We start from the raw sequence: 25,097 nt of genomic DNA, 5'->3' as shown, positions 1-25,097 counted from the left end.
GAGGGACTAAGCAGCCTGCAGACACCTGCTCACTGCCACTAGCCCCGCCCCACCATGAGAGCACCTGAAGGCCACCTGCAGGCTCCAGCCATGCCCAGTCTCAGGGACTCCGTTAGGTGGTGACTAAGGTAAGAAATCCAAAACCTATTTGAGAAAGTTATCTGGCCCTACAGTCACCTGAAGCCTGTAAGTATGCTTAAGCACTTTGCTTCATCCTGAAATTGAGCCCTTTCTTCCTGGCACAGGTACAATTAGATGGCCCTGAAATCCCTCCCTCCCCCAGGCCCCTGTACAGTGTCTCAGGGCTGCAGCACGGGATCAAGGTTTGTTCTGAACCTGTGCTTCCTCGGCCAGTGGGAGACCTTCTCACCCTACCTTCCTCATAGAGCCCCAGGCTACCCCTATGGGAATTCTCAATCACCAATCACTAGTCTCAGCTGCCCCCATCAACACCATTAACCTAGCAAAATGAGTGAGCCTCCTCCCATTGTCAAACCTGCTCATTACCCCAAGGCTTGCTGGGCCAGCACAGGCACACCAACAACCAGCCACCAGACATAGCTATTGCTGTCCCACAGTGCCAGAGGGATGAGGAGGGGCAGGGAGAAGCAATGGGTGAGTCTCTCAGTGGGCCTGAGCAGAGGTGGGCTGGCAGGAGATCACAGAAGAAAGGGGAGTCAAAAGAGAAACACTTGGTGAACAAAGCACTTCACTCTTTGCCCGACTCTTGCTAGTACCTTCAACCCTTTGTGACTAACCTGTCTGCTTTCCTGACACATCCTAAATAAGCCTCTCTGAAATATCAGTGAAGTGGCAACCCAAATCAACTTCTGGGGGTTAGGAGTTTCACTTGTTAACTGACTGTGTAGAGAGTTAACTTCCAATTAATTTACTTCTGATTAATACTTACAGGGTGTTGAGTGCCCCATTTGGAAAAGTTCTGACACCGTACATCTTGAAAAACAGACACTTGTTTTTGCTGTCCCATGTCGGTATAGTGGACGGGAGGCAGGAGAAAAGTGGGAGGGGGGAGAGTCCTGGCCAACTGTTACAGGGCACCCCAATGTGAACTGGGCTGCCTGTCTGTGGGTCCTCACATGCGCGCTTAAAATTTAATTGTACTGCAGGCACACACAAACAGGGTCAATAATGGGTTTATTTATGAAAAGGGGAAAGGAAAAGGAACAAACCAGAGGAAGAGAGAAAGAGAGATACGAGTTAACTAGAGCATCCTACCAGCTCCACTGACTCAGAACTCCAATAACACACTGATAGCCACCAGCCACATGGTCCACAGAGCCCCCACGGTCCAGACAGCCACATGGTCCAGAGAATGCCAAGCGGTTCAGAGAGAGAAACCATCTAAAATGCCCCCCTATATATCCCCAAAAGTCCCAGAATACCTGCTTAGCTCCGCCCATGGGTCCTTGCAGTTCTCTCCCTGGTACTGCTGGGAGCTGTAGTTTTCAATCACTGGAGTAGGGGGTGGAGTCCAGAAAGCTGGAGTAGGGGGTAAAGTCCACAAAACTCTGCAGAGTTCCTTCAGGACATCCTTTCCCCTAACACAATCACTCCCTTCTTCAGTTGTAATTCTTTACCTTTCTGTGTGACGTGAGTTTCAAACATCTCCCTCCTGTCCACATAATGTTTACACGTGTACCCTGTGTTGGTCCAGCAAGAATTTAAAGGGGCCCACTAAAAAAACTGAAAATACAAGGTGGCAGCAATTTAGGAAGAGACTGAAATAATGATAGAGCTGGCCACCAGGGACGATGTGCAGGTGGACATGATATTAAAACGGTGCTGCACAGGGTCACAGGACAGTGCTGAGGTGGGGCAGGTCACTGGGTTCTCATCTCTATGCTAACAGCTGCAGTATCACCGAGGCTCAGGTCCGACATGTTGTTCATTTCACAAACAGAAGCCTGGGGAAATAAAGAGTTTCTGAAGCCACAAGCTGCCACCTGTCTCACAGGTAGATGTGTCCGCAGTGTTCAGGAGTCCCAACCAAGGCCTTTCCTGCAATATGGCTCCGTCCTGCCCACCTGCCACAGGTGCCATCCTCTGGCTACTGAACCCTAACAGGGCACTTACACCGGGTGGCGGGCAGTCGAATACCTCACGCTGTTAAGGTGATCTGGGTGTGGGGCCAAGGGAAAAATGCGAGGCAGTCCTCAAAGCTGATGCTGCAGGGCTATGGTGGAAGATGGGGCTCAAACAGCTGCAGCTACGCGCCACAGGCCACATGCTGAAGCAGCTGAGGCTGAACTCCCTCCCCTGCTGCCACGGCTGTGGAAGCTCAAGCTGGTCCTTAACCTCAGAGTGCGGAAAAGCCCGTTTTGCCACAATGGCTGTGCACAGGGATCCGGTTTCAGTATGACTCTAGGGAGCACTATTTTCTTCTGAACCTTCACAGATTTGTATCTTTATTGCAACAATTTCCCATGAAATGTCTTGAGGAAAGGAGGGGTGACTATCTCACGCAGGTCTGAGCAGATGGCGGCCCTCTGGGCTTGTCTGTTCATACGTAGCCAGTCCTTGTTGCAACCTTCTGGAGGAGTGTGAGGCCCCACACTCCAAGATGCACACCTCCACCACAAGTGTGCCTTTACACGTCGCCTCTCTTTAATGATGATAATGCTTACAAACAGTTTTTAAGGTTTCAGCATAGGCTAAGCAGCACAAGATATATTCTCATGTCATAGGAGGTAAACCTAGTGAACTCATTGCACATTTCGGAAATACCTGAGGTCGCACTGCTAATAGGTGTCACCAGGAATCCAGGCCTGTCACTTAAAAGTTGGTGCTTACGTTTCCAAGCAACTGTCTGTTGCAGTGTTGCTATTTGTAAGACCAAGCAGCTACCTTGCCATGAGGGGGCTAGACCAAGGATCAGATGAGAGCCGGTCACAAAGGAAACCATCTGCTATACTTTGCTATTTTGCATTCTCTCCAAAGTCCCTTCAGTCTAAAGTCTAAGGAGAACAAAAAATACATTTTTTTTAAAGCAGAACTTTAAAACAAATGGAAACAGGCTTCCCCTCTCTTGTAATGCTTATTAGCAGACCTACCCACCAGGAATTAGAACCAAAGGTTACTCTTTGTCTAAACTATCTTCTTGGAGGAAAAGCAGACTATTGGACTGAAAGTCCTGTCTAAAGGATAGGGCCTAGATTTATACATCTTCTGGTTCTGCCACTGCCAACATCACTGTATTTCCAATATTTGGAAAACCTGTATTACTATGAATTTAGATCTTTATATTGTCTTTCATTTGGAAGCTGAGAGTAAAAAATGACTTTCAAAAAGTCACATCTTTTATGTACAGCTTCCAAACAATATTTCTCTTCTTATAAAAAACATACAGTGGAAAAAAAATGTCCTGTCATGTATTGGTGATTCAATGATAATGATGATTAATGTGACAAATACAGTGAAACACCCAACTGGTTGGTCTCTGGATTAATACTGGCACAACAGCTTGAAGCCCTTTCCCCTCTCCCCACACTGAGGCAGGGAGGGCCACCAGACCCTAAGAAGGGGCAGTAGGGTGGTGCTGGGAAGCCCACTGGCCTTGCCCCACGCACCCTGACTCCCTGCTCCTGGTGGCTCTCCCCATGGACCCCGCTTTTGCTGCTGGCACCTTTGATTGTTCTGACTTTTCACTAACTCCTACGCAGCTGTAGCCTGACCTAGTCCACCTTGCCTGCTTGCCGGGAACAGAATTCAGATAAATAAAGTCTTTCCCTTCCTCCCTACCTCTGTCCTTCCTTTCCTCCCTCTCTCCTTCCCTTTCCTTATTCCTCTTTCTTTCAAAGTCAGATTGCTGAGAATCAGATTTTCTCTGTTGCTTGCTAGCTGTGCGATCTTCTGTAGATTTCTTAACCTCTCCCTCAGTTGCCATAACTAGGAAGCAAGGATAATGGTAGAAACTCACCTCCACCCGGTTGTGCAGATTTATAGACATTAAATTATATAGTAATACAATCAATGACGATATGTGGCACCAGGGAGCACTCCATTTACATATACACACAGTTTCATCCCTACATATTTACTGATCATCCACCCATCACTATGTGCTCAGTGCTGGTGATAAAACAAGGAGCTGGCATAGACACTGGCCTTTTCAAAGACAGCGAGTCAGGTCGATTCTGCATTCCAACAGAATGAAGCTAGATATGTACTCCAATGAGTGTATGTACAGCATGTGCCCTGGAGTCTAGATCCATGTTGGAGCCACTGGGTCAACACCATGCAAGTTGACGTGAACACGGTAGTAAAACACACAGGTTTATGCGAAATCAACAAAGCAGAAAATTTCAAAATTTCCTTGAACAAAATAGTTATTATGGAGCACAAATTGTCACAACTTTCAAGGTTTCCTTTGGTGATACTAAGCTTTTCGCAGTGACCCAGGAGGAGCCTTATGTATTCTGGCTCACTAGCAGCAGGAAACTTCCAGCACTTCACTTGAACTAATGAGCTGGTCATACATGTTTCTCCAAGCAAATGGCAGGAAATATTGAGAATGACAGGGTCAACCAGACCCTCTCTGCACAAAAAGTTAAATCTGAGTGACACTGGAATTCGGAATTCTATGATCTGAATAAAAATCTGGTGCAAAAGTTTGGCACATGTCCAACTCTCAGGTGTAAAAACAATAACTTACTATTTTCATTTTTTAATCAAATCTGTCCTCACTGAAGTTCCCATGAACAGGTTTCAACTGGTCACTATTGGGACATGACAAGGATTCTGAGTGTTCTCCTCAATTAAATTAGCAATTATTGAAAGGTATTGTGTTACAGTTGTGTTACAGGTCAAAATATACACCACATTTGAGGAATGTCATCTCCCTGCACTGCAGAAGTTCACTGGAGAGCAACTGAAGTAGAAGCAGAGAGAGCAGGTAGCAGACTCTTTGGTATTTTAGTCAAGAGTTAATGGTGGCTAGACTAGGGAACATTTACAGAGAGAGGAAGAACTGGACAAGTGTAGAACTGAACAGACTTGGTGACAGATACAGAGGGTAAGGAAAAGAGAGGAAGAAATTGTTCCAAGGTTTCTAGATTGAATGACTGGATAGCTTATACTCTCATTCACTAAGACTCAGAGTGATAACAGCCTGGGGAACAGACTGTGTTCTATTTCATTAAGGTAGAGATAGCTGTGAAAACATTTAAGTGGAACAGTCAAGTAGGCATGTTCAAAGTTCTAAAGACAAGTTCAAGCAAAAGATACAAATTTAAGAGAGTCCTCAGCATGAACATGATATTTATTCACTCACACTTACCTTCCTAGGGCCATGTTTTTTTCTTAATTACATGATTATTTACAAAAAATAAACCCTATTATTAACTTCATAGAAGTTTTATGAATAGATTCACAGAATAGATTATAAGCATACAATAATAGCCAAAGGAATAAAATGTCAAGATTCACAAGAATTCTTTCATTGTAAGTCTAGTAAAGTTGAACAATTACACAATAAAAGATGTTAATGACGAGGTTGGGATGACCTACCCTCTGTGCTGACAGAACAACAAGAACAGCAAAGTCTTCCTGGCCAATCTCATGACTTTTCTTTTTTTAAATTTTGAAAAAAGAAGAGGCTCTTTGGTAAGAAGGAGATTAATTTCATAGCAAATCTACTAAACACCTGGTATTTCTCTTCAATTCCATCAGAATAACTTGTAGCAAAATGACTTTTATTTTGTAAAAAAAAATAATTTGCACAAATAACTTGATTTTGACTTATGGACAGATCAAAAAAGTGAGAAGAATGTCCTCAAAACTTCCAAGCATACAATACAGAAGTCACCCTTTACGTCATTTTTTAATTTTTTTTGTTGTTGTTAATCTAACTATATAATACCTATTGGGCTTTAGACACTATCATGGTGTCTTAGACATGAATCCTGAGGGATGACTGTGTTGATTGTTCCCGTGATGGTAGTTTGGGTCTCAAAGTGCAAACAAATGAACCTAGAGCTGCTCTCTGGGCTGGCTGCAATATTGGTGCTGAAACCTCTAGGACGTTGCCATCTGCAATGTGTCAGATGTGTGGAGAGTTGAGGTGATATGATTGTTCAGTAGAACAATATGGTGTATTTGATTCCTGCCCTTGCCAGCAGCTATGAATTTGTAGTTTACACCATTGTAAGTTTCTGACTTGGTTCATTCCAACATTTTACAGGCTGATACTTTCACATCAGATGCAGTGAATACTGAAATTGTATGAGTTGAAGAACAGATGTCAGGGCTTAAAACGCAAGAGTTATAGATGTTGATGGCCTTTGAGGTGTGGAGCCTATAGGAGTCACTGAACTTTGTTATCCTATTACTGACTTTCTTAGCGTTAGTAGCCGCCACTGAAATGTCTGAATGATAACAGGAACCTTTGGAGGAATAACAGCAGCTCTTTCCTCAAAGAACACATTCTCATTGTGTTGATTTTTTTTTTCTTTTTGTCTCAGGCTATGTGATATGTGTTGGCAGAGATGCCCTCTTGGCTAAATCATTCTACTTCTTATGAGGGAGAGATTTTTTTTTTTTTTTTGGTAAGCAGTTCTTTGATATCCTGAGGCTTGGCACCATGGAGTATGCTTGGTTGAAGACATTCCTAAAGAACACAGTGGCTTGGATTCTCCAAAGATCAACTCCAGGAAAGGTTACCTGATACTCTTTGGCTTCCTCAAGCTTATCCCTGCTCCTTTCTGCCTGCATGGAAGCCCTAGTATATCAAGATGTTGCTGCTTTTCAACGAAGAAATCTGGCTTCTCAACAAGAGCAAGGAAAAGGCAAAACAAGCATAGTGACTTGTGGCTTTAGAAGTTCCAGTTGGCTGCAGCCTCTCAGAGATCATGCCAGATTCTCTGTCTCTTGGCAGTGAGTCATGTCAGCTGCTCAGGCAAAGGTCACATCTAGGTCTACTTCCTTCTTCACATTTTGCAAGATCACCCCGGGTGCCCGCACTGGGTGAGGAACGGCCCTGTGGATAATAAAGCAGAGTCCCAGGACCTGCTGGTGGTACACGTAGCACAGGCACTTGAGACCAGGGTAGGTGTTCTAGCTGCAGTCCAAATAGGGGAGGTAGCTCACCACACAGGGTGGCAGCTGGAAGGACACGGGAACAGGCTCTTCAACAAAAGCAGGGTTTTGTAGATTTACTTGTATTTACTTATACATTCAAAAACTGGGGTGTAGGCCAGAGGTACAGGGGGAGGTGAAGATGAGAGGATAGAGTAGGGAGTAGAACAGGCAGATCTACTGAAGTACACCGCTGAGGGGAGCAGAAGGGGAGATAGGAGAGGTCTGCTGCACCATGTGGGTTGTCTCCATGCTGGAGATTGAACTCATGGTGCCATGCCTGGGGACAGCTTAATAGCTGAGACTTAAAGCCTTGCTCCACCAGGGAGGCTCAACAGAAGCAATTCTTATGTTATCCATCTGTACTTATACCTGCTAACACATAGTATAAAAGGCCCAAAGAGAAAGATGGTCAACCTTGAGCCTAGAATTTTCTTGAGGGAGTCAAATCTGCCCGATATAATATATAAACACACACACACATATTTATATAAAGGAGTAAAATCCTAAAATTATCAGTCCCATGTCTCCCTTCTTTGCTCTTTGAAACCTCTGATCCCCTCCTGTGGTCCTGTTACTGAATATAAATTCAAGGGGTTCGTGCTCAGATGTGCCACAGATAGACAGACACAAAATTTTTGTCCAGAGAAGAGTAGTTTATCACTTGCCGGTGAGGAAACACATGATGTTAAGATCTATCAAATTTCTTCCCCAACCAAGGACTTGAAGAGTATGTTTGAAAGAAGGGAGCGCAAAGGAGTCTTTGCTGTCTGGGTTGGAGGGGTAGGGTGATGCTGCCCATCTGCTCTTGGAAAATATTTCCTTCAAGGAAAAAAAATACTTCCTTCAAGTATTTTCTAGTTCTACATTTGCTGTATTTTCAGACAGTGGTGGCTTAACTCCTCTGGAGGGTGGAGATTTTAATTTGCTGATGATGTTGTTGTGAATTTAGGATCCCAAGGGAATAAACTGCATGAGCTCAAAATTCTTTATGACCAGGGAACTGTTCAGAGAGGGCTAGTTAGAACCTAGTTATCAAAACAAGATAGCTTTAGTTATATATAATTGCCTTTGAGAAAATCAGACATTATTGTCCTCAAGTAAAATAAGACAAGACTCTAGCTTCCCTTAAGGGGCCATTTTCAAACAGTGTTGCTTTCAAGAAATCAACCAAGGCACCTTGTCCTGCTGAGGGAGAGTGATTAGTGAGTGGTATTAACTCCCTTCCCAGCATGTTGATGTCCTGGAACTAATTGTCTTTACCATTTGTTTCCCCTATCCTGGTTTGACAATGTTCTTATCAACTCAAGAGCCAGGGCCTCTGAGTCTCAGAATTCACCTGGAGGGTATCACATGGCAAACAGGAGACTACACTATGAAATTCATATGATTATGGCCACATGCTAGTCTAGGATGGATTCTTAATCAGTTTCCATACTTCCTTTATAACCAAGTGTTATTCTGATTTTTAAGAAATGAAAGGGAAAATAAAAGAAGTCATCATCTTTGAAATATTTATTGCCATCTTTCTCAAAGATGGTGAGGTTTCTTCTGCCCTCCACAAGAGAATAAAGGGGAATTAAATAGTTATGATGATCACGAGCATTAGAAGGTTTCCATTTACTTCCTTTAATAAGATTAGCAAATTCTGACTCAAGGAGCTGGGCAAATTCATGAAATGAGAGTCTCTCTGTGGACAATTTCCTCTTAATACCCACAACATGGAGAACTAATGCTTTCCACAAAGATCTAGCCTTCGGCCTAGGACCCACATAATGTCTGACATTTCCCCTCCTACAGTGTATATTATAAGGCTGGAAATGAGGGACAGATCATCAGCTCATCCATACTCATTAGTGATATTTGTAAAGGAGATGTAGGAATGGTAGAGCACTGGGAGGTGACTTAGCCCAGGCTGTTACAACAGGATTCCAGAGACCGTGTAGCTATAACCAACAGAAATTCATTTCTCATCGTTCTGGAGGCTGGAAATCCAAGATCAAGGTTCTGGCAGATTCAGTGTCTGGTGAGAGCCCATTTTTTGTCTCACAAAGGACTGTCTCCCTGCTGTGCTCTCTCACAAGACAGAAGGGGCTAGAAAGCTCCTGGGATCTCGTTTATGTGAGAGCTTAACCCATGCATGAGAGCTCCACCATCATTCCCTCATCTCCCACTGGGGATTAGGTCTCCAAATATGAACTGAAGGTGGAGTAGGGGGTTCGGGAACTAGACACAGACATTCAGTCCATAGCAGAGAACATAAGAAGGTTCGAGACAAAAAGAGCAAAGTAGATTTTAGCGATTATGGTGCCTCAGTAATTAACAGAAAGAATGAGATAGTTGTAGCTAGAATCCACTCCCTATTTGGCCAGTCTGCTTTTACTTCGTGTGTCATGTGAGATTTCTAACAGCTTCGGGGAAATGCTATCTCAATGCAAAATGGTTCCATAATAAAGTGCTCATCAAACTCCTAGCCTAAAGACATCAGAATCTTTTGGGATGTGTGTTGAAATGCAGATTTCAGGACTCCAACCCAGATTGACTTAATCAGGATCATAACTTGGGCCCAAAGAAATGTGCCTTTTGAATAATCACATGTGGCTTTTAGGCCCTTCAAGGTTTAAGAACTCCTGCCAAAACCCTGAAGCAGAGGCAAGCCCAGAGTCTTGAACTTTCTTGCCTCTCAGAAAAAAAATTAAATCAACAGAAATGAGAGCATGGTAGCTTTGTAGGATTCTTTAAAAGTCCTCGAGAACTGCATGTACATGAATTGTAATCAGACCCAGAAGGAGAAAGCTGTGATAGGAAAGGTTTGCACTCAACCCACAGAGCTAGTTGAATGAGATCAATAACCTTTGCCAAACCTGTGGTGTGGAGCTGCCATGAATAACCAACATTTTAAAGCCCCCGCAGAACAGAGGATCGGATCACAGCCAATCCAGGGAGCCTTTTCCATGTCAATGTCACCTTTTGTTTAAAGGAGCTGCCTGTCAGGGAGCCCTTCTAAATGAGAAACATTTACAGAATGCGAAAGAAATTCTAATACCAATGTATGTGTTCTTGATGCACTCTTGTGCAGTTTGGAAAAAGTCTCCAGTGGAAGAAGTCTCCTGACATATTTTCTACTTAGACTTGACCAAGAACATGTCTTTGGCTGAAAAAGATTATATATTGAGGGTCGCCATTCTTCTTCAGGACATTCATCATCTGCTCTCCAACAATTGTCAGAGGTTTTCTTATACTCACATTCTCAAGAATTTTGACCTAATAGGAAATCCTAAGAGGTAATTCATAATTTCAAGCTTTTCACATTAGTTTTTCTTAAAATCATCCAGGCAGTTTTAATTTGCTTGCTCTGTTCAAAATCTGACCAAAGCCTGAATCTTGTTCCCACATTCTGGTTATATGGGGGGCAAGGCTCAGGTGATTCCAATATCTTGAGACATCCATTTATATAAAATGTAATCGATATCCCTAAAGATACTTGCAGAAAGCAAACTCTTAATCAAACCGAGTTTACATTCTTAATAGCACAAAGGTTTCTAAATTAAGGTAGTATTTTCTACCTTGCATTTGTTATAGAAAGTTAGTTACTGCCATATATGGGGTCTGTTGTAGTGTTCCCAAACCATGACAATAATAAAGACCACCAATCTCTAATTGCCATAACAAAACAATAAAAAAGTCTGAAATGTTGCCAACAATTACCACAATATGAGAGACATGAAGAAAGCAATTGCTGTGGGAAAAATTCACCAATAGACCTGCTCAGTGCAAATATGTCACAAACCTTCACATTGTAAAAAATGCATTATCTACCACACACAACAAAGTGCATGAAGACAAGGTATGCCTGCATTTGGCCGTGTATCACTGCCATGTTCATCTCCCTGACTTACTCCCTGTCAGCAGTCCGCAGCTTTCTATCCCAGTGGCTTTGCACCAAGTATTTTCTGTCTGATGTCTATTCCCACCTTCCTCCCTCACCCCTAATATACTTTGTCTTCCTCCTTTTGGCTGAGTAGATCTCTGTTCAGGTGGTACCTCCCAAAGAAATTATCTCTGACTTTCTATAGTGACACTCATGAAGACACACTTACCTGCCTGGGATCTTTCCATGCCTCTGCGAGGGACTCTGGCAATATTCTCATGTGGTCATGTCTTTAAAATGAAGTAAAATGAATTGCAGAAGTAAATTTATTTGAAACACAATTATTTCAGATGTTCCACTCCAACTACCTCCTTTCAAACTTTCTCGTGTTGGGTGGTTTGGAGTGAACGTGAGTATTTTTGAGAATCAGGGTAAACGAGACATTGAGTATGGAATACATTTTATTTGGGTCTAGTGGAACAATACATGTATATGGTTATCAGCATAGTAATGGGCTATCAATCAGGGTTCAGTCAAATAAATAGAATCACTTGGAAGTGATAACATATACTGATGATGGGTGAATGGAAGATGAACACATATTTGCTGTTTATAAATCTATTCCAAGGACTAGGTTTCTGCACGTGTAGCTGTCTACACAAGGCTTGGTCTGAAATCCATCAGGTAGACTATCAAAAAGGGAAAGCCAGAAGTACCTGGAATGGCAGGTTCTATAGCTATGAGTCATCTCTACTTCAGGGAAGATCTTAGCCCAATTTTAAGACCATTTAACTGATTAAATCAGGCTCAACCAGGCTAAATTTCTAATTTAGGGTCAACTGATAAGAGGTTCTATTCTTGCAATTCTATTCACAGGGCACTTAAATTTACATTTAAGGCCATAAACTTAATAAAACTGATATTTTTAGACTATCAAGAAAATGAATACAAAGTATGTCAGAAGTTATTAAAAATAGCGATTGTCCTGAACTTACAATATAACCTGTAATGCAAGCTTTTAAAAAATTTTAATTTTTCAAATTTTTTTCATACATAATAAATTTTCACTTTGTGTTCTTTTCCTTGAAGAGATCCCTCAAAAAAAGGGTTATCTCCAGGCCCTCCCTGGTGGCTCAGCGGGTTAAAGTGCAGCACTGAGAAGCTAAAACCACTTCCGCATGAGTTCGATCCCCACCTGCCCCGGAGGTGACCACATGATGTGGCAGACCTCTCCTGACCAGCCCGCTGCTCCCCTCAGCAGTGTACTTCATCGATCTGCCTGTTCTGCTCCCCACTCTGTCTCTGGTGAAGCCTCTCACCGCCCCTGAGCCTCTGGCCTGCACCCCAGTTCTGTATGAACAAATAAATAAATCTTTAAAAAAAAAAAAAAAGGGTTATCTCCAGGTCCCAGAAATCCTGGCTCTGCTTTGATAAAGCCACATCTACATCTCTCACTGCTTCACTGATACCTTTAACCTATTTTGAATTGTAAGTATGTGAGGGAATGACTGTGTAATACACTTTATTTAATCATTTTGTAATATGCAAATGTATCAAACCATTTTATCACACATCTTGAACACATACAGTGTTATATGTCAATTACATCTCAATAAAATTGGTGGTGGGGGGGAGGGCGGGCCTTAAGCCTATTTCAACCAGTGCAATCACCAGGCTCAGGCAGGCCCTTCTTGTCTTGGCTTCTACTAGACTCTACTTGTGGTAAACAACAAGGGATGTTTCTTGCCCAAATTTGACTCTCCAGGAGCTAGCTCAATGCCTGGAACACATATCAAATGTTTAAGAAACATTGGATGTGGGTCATGTACAAACTGAAGAATGAGTGAATACTGAAAAATGGATGAAACAAGAGCCTGCCAGTCTCTCCAGATAGCACCTTTATTTTAGAGTTCAAGTTACAGATTATTCACATTGTTTGAGGGCAACTAGGAAAATATAATGCCTATTTTTTTTTCTTTTTGATAACAGAAAAGGCAGATTTGATCAGTGCCTTGCAAGGTAGTAGAGGCAAGACAGGAGAGATTGTCTGGGCCAAAATATTCTTAATAGTATCCTAATATTCCAGCTGCTGAATTCTGATGGAAACCTGAAACAAGAGCAAAGCCACTTGGGAGAACAGTTAAATATTTAATCCCTAGAGAGAATTTCAGGTTAAAAAAAACAACAAAAATTACAACTAAAAATAAATGCATAAAATAAACAAAACAAAACCTGCTCTTCCCAATCCTCCTTACCCCCTCAAAAAAAAAATCTTTCCTATTTCAGTTTTGGATTTGGATAGATCTGTAGATAGATGACTTACATGCTTGAGAAGAGTATGAACGTGAAATATAATACTCAGCATCCTGCCAAATATACTTTTTCCTGATGACATAAGACATGCACAGGGTCCTCCCCAGGGGTGCAGTGGGTTAAAGTGTAGCACTAGAAAGCTGGCTTCAGCTGCCTCAACATGAGTTCAACCCCTGACCAGGGCGGTGACCCACATGGCACAGCAGACCTCTCCTGTCTTGCCTGCTGCTCCCCTCAGCAGTGTACTTTGTCTCTGAAGACTCTTCTCACTGTCCCTGCACTTCTGGCCTGTGCCCCCATTCTGTATGCATAAATAAATAAATCTCTTAAAAAAAGACGTACGTCTGAGATGTATGTTGCATGGAGACTTCCTGGAAAACAGTTCTGAATAACACTGAAAGTGACTGTGTAAAGAATTCATAAACCACGCTCACTCATGTTTCTCACCGAATACCATATTTCTAGTATTTCTGATACACACACACACACACACACACACACACAGTAAGGTTAACTGCATGTTTCTCTGATGCTGCAGCCATTGTTTCCATTGGAATTTCTTCAAATGAATTATATTTTCTTACCAGGAATATAAAAACCTATTTGTTTTCTATTGGTTGAGGTGTGAGGAGTTGTTTGTGCTCATCAACTCGTTTCTACAATTCCCTGTCTCCCTTTCCTCTTACCTATTAGCAACTTTATCCCATTTTTAACCAATGTGCTACTGTTTTATTGAATTATGAATTTTTTTAAATTTAGCTATTTTCTTCCCAGAAAGAACACAATACAACTACATATGGAGACAACACTTTGCATGCAGTCTGGGAGACTTCGCAGATCCCTTCACACCATCCGAGGTGTTTGCCCAGGGAATTCAGGTAAAGGATCCATGCCTTTAGCAACACTTTGAGAAAGGATGAGCTGGACGTGTGGTACCCACATGAGGTATGAAACTTCCAAAGTATTTCACAGTGCACACAAAGCTTTATCTCAGGCAATATGTTGAAGCACAAAAAAACGACAAAATAATTCCTGATAACAGTGCCTTTGATTATTGAATTCGGGGGTGAGAGATGGTTATGGTGGAAATTTGCAAGGCATTATGGTAAAACTCCTTTTACACAGAGTTTTAGCAATATATCTTTTTTTCTAGGAGATGAAGGTTTAATTTAAAGAATTCCTTTATCAGCGATATGGTTAGCTTTAAGAATAAGGTTAAGTGTAAAGTAAATGGATAAATGAATCTCATTTAAAAAAAAATTTATACTTGCCAGGGTGACCAAAATACAAATCTGTTAAAAACAGATGTGCATGATAATGCATTTCACATGATCTCAGTACATCCAGTTATGCAAATTTACATTTTTATTTCACATCTTTGCATTCCTGATATACACATAAGAGGACAAAGAACACATTTGCAATATTCAACCTGGAACATCTTGTTTGTGGAAAAACAAGATTCTCAGCTACAGTATTTATTCCGTGTGTGTACAAATGCCATGGTGACACCTAGAGTGAAAACCCGCATAGGTCAAAGAATAAAAAGGCACTAAGATTTTATGCCACCTGAGATTACTGATACTTGATTTTTATATCATCTTCTATGACTAATTTACAATTCAATAGGCAATATTTCTTTGGGAGCTCCTTCACCTATCTCAGAAAATGCTCAGGGGTTGCTTCTGAGGTTCTTATGCTCTGCGTGCAGTTAGTAGCAGCTACACAGCAGTGATGTTCAAAATGTAGGCACTGTTGTGCTCTGTATTCACCTGAGATATTTTTTTTAAATGGTAGTCAATATTTCTATACCTCTTTTGTGAAAATCTCTTGCCAAGCTAGAGCATGATTTTTCTAATGACTTTTTTCAATTAGACAAAGAAAAAAGGATAGACCAGTGCGACACAGTACTAATTTTAAAGGAGACAATCACATTGAATGAGAGGCCCTAATATTTGAGTTACTATTTTAGGAAACTCAAATGCATCTAAGTCACATGTTGAGTCTAGATGATTGCATGCTCATTCTGTTCAATGTTGCCCATGAGATCTTTTGTGTCACTAGTTCCTGGGCTTGATCTACTGTTAAAATAGAGAGTGTTTTCAAAAGTGCCCTCTGGAGGTAAGGGTATGCGTCTTTTTTTATAAAAGTAGTAAGCACCGAAGCCAGCGCCGATGACAGTCAGGAGGACCACAAAGACCACGACGCCTGGGGTGCCGGAAGAGGGCTTGGAAGTACTCATCTTCCTTGAGTCAGCTAAAAATAAATAAATTCATTTTTAAAAAGATACAGGGAGGCAGAGTGCAAAATTCTAAAGATAACAATACATTGCTCTTTTTTGAAAAGCCTCAAGGAATGGATATTCTTTCAAGTGAACAACTGCCAAAGAGAAATGCAGAAGGTGAAAACAAAAGTCCACAGGACATGGAGAATTATCTCAACATTTGTGTTATTATGCAGTTACAAGAATACTTCATCTTCCTATGTAGCATTGTGTTAATCAGCATTTTAAAATACGTATGCCCGTTTCAAAATAATTTAAGGCTGCTTGAACATGACTATATAGGAATAATAATAATACTAATGTAAAGCAAATGGAAAAATCAAGGAAACGAGAAAATAAGAGTAGTTGGTGATTTGACCTCAGAGGTACAGTAAGTTAATAAAAGCACTCCTGAAGTTCACACAGGGGTTACAGGAAGCCATACATCTCAGTTGGTGCTTTTTAAAATTCATTAAAATGAATTATATGGGATAAGTAACATAATTCAAGTTGTCTATAAAATAAAAATTGAAAATTTTACTCAAAAAGAAAAAAGAAAGCCACAGAGATTCCTGGGAGAAATTTCTTCCATCTGTGTAATGAGCAAAGAATGTCTTCAACAATATCTTAAGGTAAAAATGACATCATTCTGGGCCCTCCCTGAATGGTTCTGGATAGTTTAGCAGGTTAAAGCACAGAACTAAGAAGCCAAAGCCACTTCAGCATGAGTTTGATCCCTGCCCAGGGAAGTTATCCCACATGGCGTGGCAGACCTCTCCTGACCCGCCCACTGCTCACCTCAGCAGTGTGCTTTGTTAATCTGCCTGTTCTACTTTCCACTATGTCTCTGCTAAATCCTTTCACCACCCCTGCACCTCTGGCCTGTACCCCAGTTCTGTATGCATAAATGAATAAATCTTTAAAAAAAAAAGTCAACATTCTGCAGGCCTCTTTCCACAGCATCATGTAAGGGAGGTTGAGGATACAATAAGGTTAGTGCAGTTCAAGCAATTCTACCAAGAATGCAAGATGCATAGGAAGCAATCAGTATTATTTTAAAAACAAGATGTGTTACTTGTTTACAGCACTTGAAATTTTATAATGATCTTACCTTTTGTTGTAACTAAAGTGGGAGTAGGTTCAGCATCAATAACTGTAAAATAGGAAATTAATTACGTATAAAACACATAAAAAATAATTGCACATAGTTCGTATCATACAGTTCACAGTTTACATAGAATCTTCCACATTTGGTTTAGGATAACATGATATGATATAACATGATATGATTAGAAAGATATATTTACTTCATGGTGATGGATGATATATCATATGGTTAGATAGGCGACTGATAGGTATGTAGGTAGGTAGGTAGATTGAACCTATAGTAATATCCCATTGCTCTCTGTTGAGCTTGAATCTACTTAAAGATCTGAAAATATGATTTTCTGTGTTGCATTTAAGCTCCTGATACTCCCCCTTAAAATCTACTCAGTCTACCCATAAATAATGAATTCTAGGCTAGCAGTTATGACATTGATTCACTGAATTCTGAAGTAACACAAGGCATTTGAAAGAACAGTAAGATAAGACTCCATCATTGTGTCAAAGGCTGTCGTACTTCAGAATCGAGGTTTGAAAGGCTGAATTAACTACACAATTTTAAAATAATAAAATCTACTGTAATGGAGTAGTAGTTGATCTAATTCATTTATCTCTTGGGAAGAGATATCATTTGAAATGCAATATCACAAAATTCCAGGTAGCATCACATCATGAGCACTATGAATTCCTCTAGTACCTGTCTTTATGTGGTGTGCCACTTGATTTCAGAAGAAAATTTAACTGGTTTTACATGATTTATTTTGCAATAAATTCTGATTCTTCTCCAGAACCCTGACCCCTTCTAGTTCAACAGGGATGACTGATTCATCCATTCCTTCTCAAGACACACTGTTTTGTAGGCTGGCTGTCCCAAGTGCTTGCAAGTTTGCAAACCCACAGGCATGGATATCTAACGATTTTGATGTACCAAAGTCATTATGACAGCTATGCAGTCAGACTGTCCCGTGCCCACTCAAAGCTACAGACAGTAATTGATCACCAGAGAGGACTGGGGTTTTCAAATGTGTAGGGGGAAAGCTTGCAAAGGACATGCAATGCAATTTTAATCCTGCTCTGACATGTTAATATTAGAAAGAAATGATGCTCTATGAACATAAGAACCATAGGACCAATATTTACTTACTTTTGGGTCTTTTACAAATATATCCTTTGTAGGATGAGCAGTGAATGCTATTCCAAAATCCAGAAGCTGCTGCTAAAGCTACACAATCATTTCGTTCACCAGAGGGATCCCCTGTGTTCCAGTTGACAAAAGAAACTGGGCTGTTGTTTATCCAAAGCCATATTCCTAATGAGCAAATAAAGACAATAAAAAGAGAATTTAAAAATAATCCCTCTTCCAGTAACTTCAATTTACTCATCCTAAACATGTTATTTTATATTACAGTATTGGTTCATCACCAGATTTTACAGTCAAGATTACAATGACTAATTATGATTGAGAAGGAAACTAAGACTATATTTCTTATACAGCTTTAGTTGAAAATTTAGTCCTAATTATTCCAAATGTATGTACTTATCCTCTATTTTCTTTTTCTGGCCTATAGCTACAGAAGATAATCTTTGAATTAGCAACTTTTAAGATAGCACACTAAGTCATTTAAAATATCAGTTCTTATCTCAAAGGGAGGTATGGATTTAAATTTTCAAACTCTTCACATATTAATCATTAAAGTAAAACTTTATGGAGTTCAAAACTTGTCTTACATACAATATTTTGAAATATTTGTGATTAAATAATTCTTCTGCAATAATTACCTTCAACATTTCTGTACAAACCTATCCAAAAATTGGTTTTGCTTTGAAGTGGCTCAACTCGATAGGATAGAAAACTTGATTCAGCATCGCTTTCAATGGACACCAAAGAAGAACCTAAAAAGCATAAAAATGAAAATGACAAAAGTTCATTTGAATGACAAAATCGTTTTACGAACACACTATTAACTTAGTATACTGAGCTATAAAAAGAGCTATAAAAAGCATGCCAACATTTTCACCAAAGGGAGGAACTTCACAGAGTGTACATTTGCCTTCTTGAAATTTCAGCTTTCATTATGAAATATGATTTTAAATACCATTTGTGTACTGGCACCAAATGAGTCACTATAGGGTATGCAAAGGTATTCTAAGGTATCATATACCTTAGAAGCTTATACCAGTGGTAGAAATGAACAAAGAATACAAAAGAACAGAACCAAAGCAGTAATAGGGACAAGTTCCTGGATATAAATATTAACAATGTTTTATTATTATTATTATTTGATGCCAGCAAAGACAGCAGAAGCAACAAATAAACAATGAGACTGTATCAAAATAAAAGCTTCTAGGAGACAAAGGAAATCAACAAAATGAAAAGGAAACCTATGGAAAGGAAGAAAATGTTTGCCAACCCCCTATCCTATAGTGGGGCTAAATCTAAAATATATAAAGAATTAATAAAACTCAATAGCAAAAGAAATTTTTTTTACTAGACAAAGGACCTGAATAGACGTTTTCTTTTCAAGGAAGTCTTACAAATAAGAGGTGATGGGGTGTTTCATATCATTAGTAATGAGGGAAAAGGGAATCCATCCCACAGTGAGATATCACCTCACACCTGTTAAAAGCGTCTATTATCAAAGAGTCAAAAGATAAAATGTGCTGGTGAGATGTGAGAGAGGGGAACCCTGTTTACTAAGGGTGGGGATATAAATGGGTACAGTCTCTAGGGATAATGGTGTAGAGTTATCTTGGGAAATTAAAAGCAGAATTACCATTTGATCCAGAAATACCATTTTTTGATTATATCCAAGAAAATGAAATCACTATCTTGAAGGGATATCTCCACATTCATGAGTCGAAGAATGGAAACAAGACATATGCCCACGGGCAGATAAATGGATAATGTAACACACACACACATATACACACAAAGGATAATGTTACTCAGTCTTTAAAAGTCTCCTGTTTGTGACACCACTGATTAACAAAAAAGCAGTATAATAAGTTAAATGTATAATAAGTTAAATAAATCAAACAGAGCTAGACAAGTATTCTTGGTGCCATTTATAGGTGCCATTTTTTTTTAATTGAACTCATGGACCAGAGTAAAAACGTCAGTTGCCAGGGCTCAGGGGTAGAGACAACTGGGAGAAGTTTGTCAAGGGTAGAAATCTCAGTTTTAAGATAAATTAGGTCTTAGGTTCTATGTATTATATAATATGTTCACTGTAGATGAAACACTTCTGCATAAATTGAAATTTGCTAAGAGATTAGGATTTAAATGTTCTCACAAAATAAAATGGAGAAATAGGGAAACGTGAGGTGATAATGTGCTAGTTAACTTGATGGGAAAACACTTTCACAATGTTTATCAAATCATCATGTCATAACTTTAAATGAGCATCAGTTATACCTCAAAAAAAGATGAGAAAAACAATATAAAAGTAAGTCAAAACTTGAGGGTGACTTCTGAGAGAACCTAAGGGAAGTGAGGACTCAGTGCTTGCACACTTGTTCAATGAAGAACCTGGAGTCAGCATACAAAGCTCTGCTAAACGAATTCAGAAAATATCCAGTAGGATTATTACTTATAACAATAAGTTCCCCCCCAAAGTCACCCAAAATTAATTTATTCATTAATGAAATAGATTTTTAGCTCCATCCTGAATTCATTTGACATTTTTATATGGGAGAGGGGAACTAGCCATTTATGTCTTATCTATTTGAATTTGTTTTGGTTTTCTTCACAGTAAGGTAGCCAGACTGAATCCCTACTAATAAGGGGGAAGCAAAATGGCTCATAGGCACTTGCAAAACTTGAATTTTTCAGTGATAAGGGGTGACGACAATATTCTGGATACCTGAGACTAAGAATTCAAACACTGGTGAATAGTAGGACAGCAAGTAAGAAAGACTGTTCAACAAGTGGTTGTTCGCTATTGGAATTCATAAGTTTGAAGGTGCAATAGTAGAAATTACATGTAGGGGGCATGTAACACCACTCTGTTAGAATAAAAGTTAAGAAAAATAAATGGGTATTTTTCTAGTCCTCATGTTCTTAAAGTACAGTGTCACCAGTATCATGGTAATCTAAAAAGGCGATCATGGAATGTCCTCACAGTAAATGTGGCACTTACCCATTCGAAGACATTCCAGAGAAGCCTGGCCCCAGTTCCTTGTATATGAAGACTCGATATAGTAGCAGTGACCATGGAAAGGAATCCAGGCTGTGTGATCTGACTCTGGGCATCTCCCAGGCAGCTGAGGAGGTTCAGTGGCAGGAATTTCTGTTAATGAAAGACATTTCAAATAAAGTAAAATGTGAAGTTTCTCTAATAACAGAATAACACTTTTGCAGCTAAGGAAATTTTCACTTTCTATCTTTACCCTAAAAGCAGTTTCAATGTCAATTACTTGAATGTACCACTTTTATGACTGCCTTTTTCTGTATTACTTTATAACAGTATAGACTATGATTTTGTGGAAATCACACACATAGTGAAGAATGGAGACACTTAAAAATATAGTAATAAGTTTCCCCCCAAACTCATCCAAAGTCAATTTATAAACTTTCCCTACAAGGTACTTTGCCTCTTCTGGGCCCTAATCAATAAAGAACCTATATAACTATGACTGACTTATGTGATATAACTAGATATTATTGCTGGAATTCTAGAACTTCATTATTGCCTGATTCTAGAATGCATTCTACAACAACTGTATTACTATAATATCAATAACTCTAATAAATCTATACCTATTCTGATAAAATAATTTTGATATAGATGCGCTGTTCTCATCAAAAATAAGCATAATTTCCTCAGTAATCTGATATGAGATTCACGAAATATTCTAAAAGTCAAAAATTCATAAAAAACAGACTAGCAATGAAGAAAATTTTCTGCCTCCACTGTTATGTTCTATATATATCTGTTCACTACCAAGTCAGTCTTTTGCTAAATGAAGGAATGTTTTATCTTATTCTTAAGTTACCCAAGAAAAGTTATTGTGTAATAATATCAAGTGCTATGAATTTGTTTATTGAGAAAGTTTCAAATTTCTTGATCGCTTTTGTGAATTCAATTACCATCTGATCTTTTGCAGAGAAAATAAAAACTTTCATTGCAATGTGCTGTCTTCCAGTAGCCATCAAGATCCAAATAAACACACGCAGACTTCAGTCTGGGCTCATCAGCAGCCCAATTAGTGTACCTCACCCTCCACTTGTCAGTCCAAACATATTCATTATTGGTCTGCAAGAATAAAAACCATTAAGACTTGCTTCATTTAGAAAATACCAAAAGAACCAAGTGAGGACCAAGATGGACATTTAAGACTGTGATTTCACAAAGACTCTTGAACACGGGAATAAAAACCACATTATAGGTCATTGTTACCAACCAAATTCAGTAAATGTAGCCTTTAAAATAAGGCAACTTTTTTGAGATTCTCATAAATACAGTCTTGAAAGTAATCTGGAAAATACTGATTCAAAAACTGCCTTATTTTCTGACATTCCTTTTTGCAAGTTTTCAGCACAAAAAAACTTATCCTCAGAAAAAATTAAATACTGTTGAAATGATAAGAAAATACATAATTTTCACTGAGCTAGTAGGTTACTGAGAGAAGCACTTATCTCTTCTTATGATTTTATTTGATTGTTGAAATAACACCAGTGACAAGAGACTTAGGGAAGGTCATGTGGGTAGACAAGAGAGTCTAAGTCTCTTCTAGTTAGGCGATCTTTCAACTATAGAGGAAAAGAATCGCCATGTAACAAAAACACACACACACAAACCTGTTGTTTTTTCCCTTTGCACACTTAATTTCTTACTATTTTTGGTTGAACAAACTTATTGTCACATAAATTAACTGATAATTTAAATATATTATTTATAATGTCCTTATAATAGCCTAAGAGGTTTTATAGGTAATAAAAATAGATGATATAAAAAGTTACATGGATAGATGGATGGATGGGTGGATGGGGGGGTGGGTGGATGGATGGATGGATGAGAGATGGATCACAAGGCATCAGAGAAGTCATTTTAGAAATATTTTGACAGTTTCAGGTTTCATTCCTCATCTAACCCCATATTCTTCCAGCTATTTTTTTCTGTTATGGAATACAGGGAATTGATGAAATATGTGATTCTCACACATGCAAGGAAGCTCCACATCTTTGGTAGAAATAACTCTAGAATGACTTGCCACAAAAAAATAAAAAGTATGCCCTTCAATGAGCAGCTATGATCCTGAATTGCTTTCTTAATTTCCAATGTATGATCATAATCATAACACTAAAAAGAAATAGGTGAATAAATAAAATTGTTTAGTTGGGGAAATTAATTTTGATATTTAAAAGCAATTTGAGCCTTAAAGTTAAACAAGTCTTCATTTGTGTTCTGCCGTTCATCACTAGCTCGCTAGGTTCCTGAAGGCACTGGATTCTTTAAAAACTGTGTCTTGCACATTAACTGGAACAGTTTCTCATACATAATAAGGGTTAACAGAATGAACAGAAAGAGAACCAAATACAGTCACAATTTCACAATTATATCAAGTCTCATGTTTTTAGCATCTTACCAAGTTACTGTTCAGAGCAATCCACACTGGTACATTAAGTGACTGCATTTGCATCCACGCAAATGCCTGACTATAGGGATCTAGAATGCTAGCCATATGGGAAGTGTGTAACTTGCAGTAATCCTTTGCTTTAAGCCATGGTAATTTTAATTGTATGAGTGAATAGCTACTTTGACCATATTTAATAAAGCCATCTGTTGGAACTGTTGTTGGAGAATTAGTCAATGAAGAATCTGGAATAAAAAGATGATCTTCATTAGCATTGTCAATAATCGTACTTGAGTGCCATCAGTAAATCACTACTAATCTCATACATCATAAACATAATTAGAAAGCGCAAATCCAAATCATTAGTTTTTTAAATTATTTTCAAAGGCTATTTAAAACCAAGAAAGAGGCCCCTCCCTAGTGGCACAGTGGGCTAAAGCACAGCACTGCAAACTAGCCACAGCCTCTACAGTGTGTGTTCAATCCCCGGACCTGGAGGTGAGCCATATGGTGCAACAGACCTCTCCTGTCTTGCCTGCTGCCCCCCTCAGCAGTGTGCTTCATCCATCTGCCTGTCCTACTCCCCACTCTGTCTCTGGTGGGTCCTCTCACCACCCTTGCTCCTTTGGCCTGCACCCCAGTTCTGTATGCATAAATAAATCTTAAAAAAAAATAGTATTTAAGAAAATAATAATAAATAAAACCAAAAAAGATTGCTCTACTTTTTAAACAGTGTGCCTTCCTGAATTAAATAATTTCAAAACTGTATGTAGAATATTAAGGCAGATATATGATCAAATTTTGAAAGTAAAAAACCAAAAATATTAGCAAGTCTAATGAGACCTAATATCTGGATGAATGAAATGCACAAACTATTTCTATTTGCCAATCCTATAAATTAAAGAACTTCTATCATTCTGTCATCGCTAATCTTTATTTTTCCATTTTGGTTGATTTTCACTGTCAAGAATAATCTTCCCCTTTCCTCAATCCGCTCCACTTGATCCATGAATATACATCTTCTTGTATTGATTAGACACCACTGATGTGTAATATACCTTGAAAAGACTAGTTTAAGTTCTGGAATGAAGTCACACACCTGTTCCTGATCCTGGTCCTTTTAACTCACTCCTACCAGTAACTTCCTTTTCCCTTTATCCAGACAGCCCCTATCTCAAGCAAACTGACTCTGGGGCTATATTAATGTACGCCAAATCACTTTGACTTTCTGTTCTTTCTTCTTCAATGTCTTAGCATTGGTTTGTAATCACTGCTTTAGGCTTCCCCCCCCCATACTTTAAACAACTTACTGACTATCAAGACTCAAAAAGAGAACTCTATGTGGCTTAGTTGATGCCCCAGAAAAGAGGTCAGCATAAAACAGAGGGTAAAAGCTTGCCTGATACTGTTTTCATAGTCCACAAGCAAAGAACGGTGTTTTTTTTTAAAGATTTATTTATTTATGCATATAGAACTGGGATACAGGCTAGAGGGTGCAGGGGCAGTGAGAGGACCCACCAGAGACAGAGTGGGGAGCAGGACAGGCAGACTGACGAAGTACACTGCTGAGGGAGCAGCGGGCAGGTCAGGAGAGGTCTGCCACGCCATTTGGGTCACCTCCGGGATGGGGATGGAACTCATGCTGAAGTGGCTTTAGCCTCTTAGTGCTATGCTTTAACTCGCTGCACCACCAGGGAGGGCCCTGGTTTTCAAATGTTTAAAAAAAATTAGTATCTCTTGACACATAGACAATGTGAATATAAAATTCAAATTTGTATGTACAAGTGAAGTTTCATTGGAACACATCTTCATTCATTTGTTTATGGCAGAGCTGAGAAGTTGTAACAAAGATAGTATGAAATGAAAATCTGCCTCTAT

General features: G+C 39.4%; 2 protein-coding genes across 2 annotated transcripts in view; both read right to left on the bottom strand.

Moving 5' to 3' along the window:
• SLC39A12 (solute carrier family 39 (zinc transporter), member 12) overlaps positions 1-11,211 on the bottom strand; it is a 70,228-nt gene extending 59,017 nt beyond the window's left edge. The window contains 3 exon segments of the mRNA XM_004691110.1: positions 2,483-2,623; positions 6,937-7,119; positions 11,193-11,211. Of these exon segments, the coding sequence (XP_004691167.1) occupies positions 2,483-2,623; positions 6,937-7,119; positions 11,193-11,211 (343 nt within the window).
• A 3,358-nt stretch (positions 11,212-14,569) lies between these two features.
• Positions 14,570-25,097, bottom strand: part of MRC1 (mannose receptor, C type 1) — a 73,014-nt gene continuing 62,486 nt past the window's right edge. The window contains exons 24-30 of the mRNA XM_004691281.2: positions 23,232-23,464; positions 21,733-21,898; positions 20,783-20,932; positions 18,423-18,536; positions 17,788-17,952; positions 16,651-16,692; positions 14,570-15,532 (exon numbers count right to left, since the gene is read on the bottom strand). Coding sequence (XP_004691338.1) covers positions 15,282-15,532; positions 16,651-16,692; positions 17,788-17,952; positions 18,423-18,536; positions 20,783-20,932; positions 21,733-21,898; positions 23,232-23,464 — 1,121 coding nt within the window. The 3' untranslated portion in view covers positions 14,570-15,281. The remainder of the gene's footprint in view (positions 15,533-16,650; positions 16,693-17,787; positions 17,953-18,422; positions 18,537-20,782; positions 20,933-21,732; positions 21,899-23,231; positions 23,465-25,097) is intronic.

The sequence above is a fragment of the Condylura cristata genome, unplaced genomic scaffold, assembly GCF_000260355.1.
Source record: "Condylura cristata isolate star-nosed mole 26May11 unplaced genomic scaffold, ConCri1.0 scaffold00030, whole genome shotgun sequence".
In the NCBI taxonomy this organism is placed as follows: Eukaryota; Metazoa; Chordata; class Mammalia; order Eulipotyphla; family Talpidae; genus Condylura; species Condylura cristata.
Note: the sequence above shows the minus strand (reverse complement) of the source record. Positions and strands in the feature narration are given on the sequence as shown.